At 38.3% G+C, this 5,255-nt stretch overlaps 1 protein-coding gene across 1 annotated transcript; it reads left to right on the forward strand.

Moving 5' to 3' along the window:
- Nucleotides 1–213: 213 nt before the first annotated feature.
- LOC148120683 (olfactory receptor 4F3/4F16/4F29-like) lies at nucleotides 214–1,152 on the forward strand. Its single transcript, XM_048459852.3, has one exon. It carries the CDS (start codon nucleotides 214–216, stop codon nucleotides 1,150–1,152), a length of 939 nt encoding a protein of 312 aa, XP_048315809.3.
- Nucleotides 1,153–5,255: the final 4,103 nt, after the last annotated feature.

A 5,255-nucleotide genomic window follows, 5' to 3' on the forward strand; every position in this document is an offset into this window, starting at 1 on the left:
TTCTTCTTCCTCCCCCAACACTTCCCACACACCTTCTCTTGTTATCTTTGGAAAATGTGAGGTAATATTTTACTATGGTTGGGAGTTATGATCCCCTGACGACTAGTAATTCTCCACACTTGTTTATATATAAATGCAGGACTTTATCTTAATACAATTATAATTTATCATTTCTCCTGTTTCTTCTCTCAGGTAGCACTGACAAAAAGGTCAATGGAAGGAGTGAATCAGTCTGTGGTGTCAGAGTTTGTGTTCCTGGGACTGACCAACTCCTGGAGTATTCAATTATTGCTCTTTGTGTTCTCCTCCATGTTTTATGTAGCAAGCATGACAGGAAACTCCCTCATCGTGTTTACTGTGGCATCTGACCCTCACTTACATTCTCCCATGTACTTTCTGTTGGCTAACCTGTCCTTCATTGACTTGGGTGTTTCTTCTGTTACTTCTCCAAAGATGATTTATGACTTATTCAGAAAACACAAAATCATCTCCTTTAGAGGTTGTGTCACTCAAATCTTCTTCATTCATGTCATTGGTGGTGTGGAGATGGTGCTGCTCATAGCCATGGCTTTTGACAGATATGTGGCCATATGTAGGCCTCTCCATTACTTGATCATTATGAGCCCTAGGATGTGCATCTTGTTTTTAGTGGCTGCCTGGGTGGTTGGCCTTATTCACTCACTGATTCAACTGGCTTTTGTAGTAAACTTACCTTTCTGTGGACCAAACGTGTTGGACAGCTTCTACTGTGACCTTCCTCGATTTATCAAACTTGCCTGCATAGACACTTACCAACTGGAATTCATGGTCACAGCCAACAGTGGGTTCATCTCTGTGGGCTCCTTCCTCATACTGATCATTTCCTATATTGTCATCATAATCACTGTACAAAAACACTCGTCAAGTGGCTCCTCTAAAGCTCTGTCCACACTTTCAGCTCACATCTCTGTGGTTGTCTTATTCTTCGGTCCATTGATATTCTTCTATACCTGGCCTTCTCCTTCTATACACCTGGACAAATTTCTAATGATTTTTGATGCAGTTGTTACTCCTTTTCTGAATCCTGTGATATACACCCTCAGAAATCAAGAAATGAAGGTATCAATGAAGAGAGTATGCAGACAGCTAGTTAGTTATAGGAAAACTTCTTAAATCAAGGTGCTGTGAACTGTCTTCAATGAATGTAGAAGCTTATTGTTCATCAATCTCAGAAAAATCTTTATGTTTCTGTATATGTATACAGCTATCACACATATATAAATTATGTATGTATTTTTGTCCTTCTCTATATATCTATATATTCTCCTGCTTAGTCTGGATTAATACTCTCTTCTGAAAACAGATAATCACATGTATTTATAAAACAAAGATTATAATAATCTTGAACTTACATTCCTAAGGAATAAGTTTTATTTTGAAGTAACTGATACTAGAGGCCTTTAGAAAAAGGAAACTTTCTCTCTCCTTTTACACTTGTTTTATTTGTTGAGAATTTCATTCATGAACATTGAATTCAAAAAGTTCCATTCTTCAGTCTACCCCCTCCATTCATTTCTGGACCCTCTCATTTTTCTCTTATTTATGACTTCTTTAATTTTAAGTATATCCAAATATATATGTTAAAACAATAAAATATAAAGAAAATATTGAATCCAATTAATGTTGCCCATATGTATATGTGTTTACTATACATTGTCTCAAATGCAGGAATTTCTGGATGCCTTTACTGGTTTGCTTATAAAGGCTTAGTCTACTCAGCCATTTGTCTGTCTCCTGTAGTTTGTATGTGTTACCCATTTGGAGTTTTTCTGCTGTGCAAGAGGATTCAAATCAGGAGAACAGACACAGAGGTGTAATGGATGCTTGTTTTGTGTAGAAGACTTGCAAATCATTTTGGAATACCAACAAGGAACTAAGTAAACATGATTTTTCTGTCAGATTAGCATTATTCTATTCACACCCATCAAATTTCTATTTATTTGTATTTATTTTTTCTTAGTATATTTCCATGTTACAGGAAACTTAAGAAAAAATGTATGATATTTGAAAGGAGGAATTGAAGCACCATATGTGTTCGCTTTGTGAGTTGGTAGATAGGTACTAAGATACTGCATGTGTTGCTGCTAGTACTCTGTGATATGGGAGTAAAACCATCCCTGAAGGTTTTCTAACTTTTTATAGACCTTACAGTTCAGTTCCTCCAGTTCCCAGTCATTTGCAGGTATGTTGCCACTGTGATGACAATCACAAGGCATATACTCACCTGCGTCATCAAATTTGGCACATTGAGACAGACACAGAACAGTTTAATCCTTCCTCTTCACTACATGACATTTTCATTTCCTTTGTTCTGGTTCACTGGCTTGAGGTGCAGCATGAGGTTAATTGGGATCAGACTTAAGTGTACTACTGAATGACTTCCATATTGCATAAACTCTTGTTCACATTAGTAATCACTCTACATCCTTATGTTAGCTCTCCTTTACTGACAAACCTGTGAGTGATTAGTGCCAGCTTTATCATTTGTTCATTAAATGAATAATTTATAAATTTCCATGTTATTCAAATGATATTTCATCAAGCACAGGGCAATTTTAAAACAGATGAAATGTGATAATGAGCTCATAACACATGAAACTAACTAGTCTACCAATAAGCTTCAATCCTTGTAAGCCTGTGATGGAAAACTTGGGTTAGGAATTGGGTTAATGGGTATCCCTTCAATGTGGGAGCCAGAGAAGCAGCTGTGCCACTTTTGCTAACAGTTCCCTTTTGTTTACTCTGTTCTGTGACTATACGTTTTACTTGGGGTTGTTCAAGTCTCCATTATCTTTCATAGCTCTGTTGCTCTTAGTATGGTAAGAAATCACCATTGTAGACATCTCTGATTCTTTTATCATCTTTTATTTGTTCTCATATTCCTGCTCTTAGTCTTAATATTTTTTCTTATAGAAATTCTTTTCCATTACTAGAGTTTGTTATATTTTGTTTCCTGGACCTTGATTTATTCCCTGTAACATTCTGTGAAACAATAGACAGAAAATAGAATCACATTCATTTACAAAAACAAATATATGTAAATGCAAAACACAAGAAACATCTGAAAAAACACAAACTACACAATGGTTATCCCAAGAGGATCAGGTAGGGGTCTGTTATGCCTGAGTCATGAGATACCCCCTTCCCCCAACAAGACCACCAAGAAGCTGACTTTCCGATGCAAATATGCAGGCAGGGTTTCTTCATTGTTCTACAGGCTTGCAAGCAGGAGCTGCTTTGTCCCACACACTAATGCAGTGGATGAAGGAAAAGGGCACTGAGTTCATTGTGCATGGGATCTTTAAAGGGAGAAAGCATAAACAGGGAGTTAGGTGGCTTGGTATTATCAGATTGGGTAGGAGGATTGTTGGCTCTAAGTCAAGAGGGGATTTTTGTAACTTTCCACAAAACTACCTGGTTAGTATAAAAAACAAAAACAAACTTGTTTGTATAGCTTCTGACTGGTTGTCCTCAGGTTTCTGGGTAGCCAGGCAGCTTTTGGGCTGGTTGTGGCTTTTCTCTGAATTTAAAGGTACCTGGTGTGGGGTACCTGCTAGGTTAGACTCACAAAGATTGGGCCTGGGTTTAAAATGTCTTTAGTTTTTTTTCCTACAGGACGTAATTAATGCTAATGATCAAAAGGTGTTTGATTTGATTTATGATAATCCAGTCCTTAAGATGAGAATGGATCCATGCACACTCAATGCAATAGGAAGATAGAAAACAAAACAAAACCCAAAACCTACAACATGGTCCTGGGCTTTTTTTGGTGGGGAGGTTTTTGATAACAGCCTCTAATTCTTTGCGACTAACAGGTCTATTTAGATTGTTCACTTGGTCTTTATTTAACTTTGGTAAATGGTATTTATCTAAAAACCAATCCATTTCTTGTACCTTTACCACCTTTGTGGCATATAAACTCTCGTAGTAAGATCTAATGATTCTCTGAATTTCCTCTGTGTCTGTTGTTATGTCCCCCTTTTCATTTCTGATCTTATTAATTTGAGTGTTCTCTCTCTGCCGTTTGATTAGTTTGGCTAGGGGTTTGTCAATCTTGTTGATTTTCTCCAAGAACCAACTTTTTGTTTCGTTGATTTTTTGAATTGTTTTCTGTGTTTCTATTTTGTTGATTTCAGCCCTCAGTTTGATTATTTCCAGTCTTCTACTCCTCCTGGGAGAGTCTGCTTCTTTTTTTCCAGAGCTTTTAGGTGTGCTGTTAAGTCTCCAATATATGCTTTCTCCGTTTTCTTTAATTGGGCACTTAGTGGTATGATGCATGGCGATACAGACGGAGACCCACATTGGAGAACCGGACTGAGCCCCCCATGGTCCAAATGAGAGGCAGAAGGAGGAAGAACATGAAAAAAAACTCAGGACCGCGAGGGGTGCGGTCACCCACTGATACAAGGGGACTGATCTAATGAGAGTTCACCAAGGCCAGTTGGACTGGGACTGAACGAGCATGTGATCCAACCAGATTTTCTGAATGTGGCTGGATTCTTTGAATGTGGCTGGCCCGGAGCCTGTCTGAAAAGCCACTGACAATGACACTGGGACTTGTTTCCTCTGCATATACTGGATTTTTGGGATCCAGTCTGTTCGGATACTCACCTTCTGGGACCTGGAAGGAGGGGGGAGGAACTTGAACTTCCCACAGGGCTGGAAGCCCTGACTGCTTTTAGGGATGGAGAGGGAGGAGGAGGGGGCGGGGGGAGTGGGAGGGTGTAGGGAGGAGGGGCGGAAATGGAAACTTTCATAATTTAATAAACTTTGAAAAAAAAAAGAAATGTTAAAGTTCTGTAATGCAAATCCTGAACTTTATCTTTAATAAAAATGGAACAAGTTCAAAAAAAAAATAAACCTACAACATGGGTGAATCATCCTTACTGCCATTGAATCATTGACTGGTAGTTATGATCCAATTTGAGTGCCTGAATTATCATTCTCACATGTTAAAATTTAAAATTTTTTATAAACTTATTTGTTTTTCATCCTGGTCATAGTTTTTCCTCTATCCACTCCTCCCATTCCTTCCCCTCACCTGGTTCCCATAGCCCAATTCACTCCTCCTCCATTTCTGTTTAAGAAAGGGTTGATCTCCCATGAATATCAGTAAAATATGGCATTTCTAATTGAAATAAGACTAAATACCTCCCCATGCATTAAGGTTGGGCAAGGTTACTCACTATGAGAAGTAGGGTGCCAAAGGCCAGTAA

The sequence above is a fragment of the Myodes glareolus genome, chromosome 10, assembly GCF_982192425.1.
Source record: "Myodes glareolus chromosome 10, mMyoGla1.1, whole genome shotgun sequence".
NCBI lineage: Eukaryota > Metazoa > Chordata > Mammalia > Rodentia > Cricetidae > Myodes > Myodes glareolus.

Coding starts and splice junctions, on each gene's coding strand:
- LOC148120683 (XM_048459852.3), top strand. CDS start 214: ATGGAAGGAGTGAATCAGTCTGTGGTGTCAGAGTTTGTGTTCCTGGGA.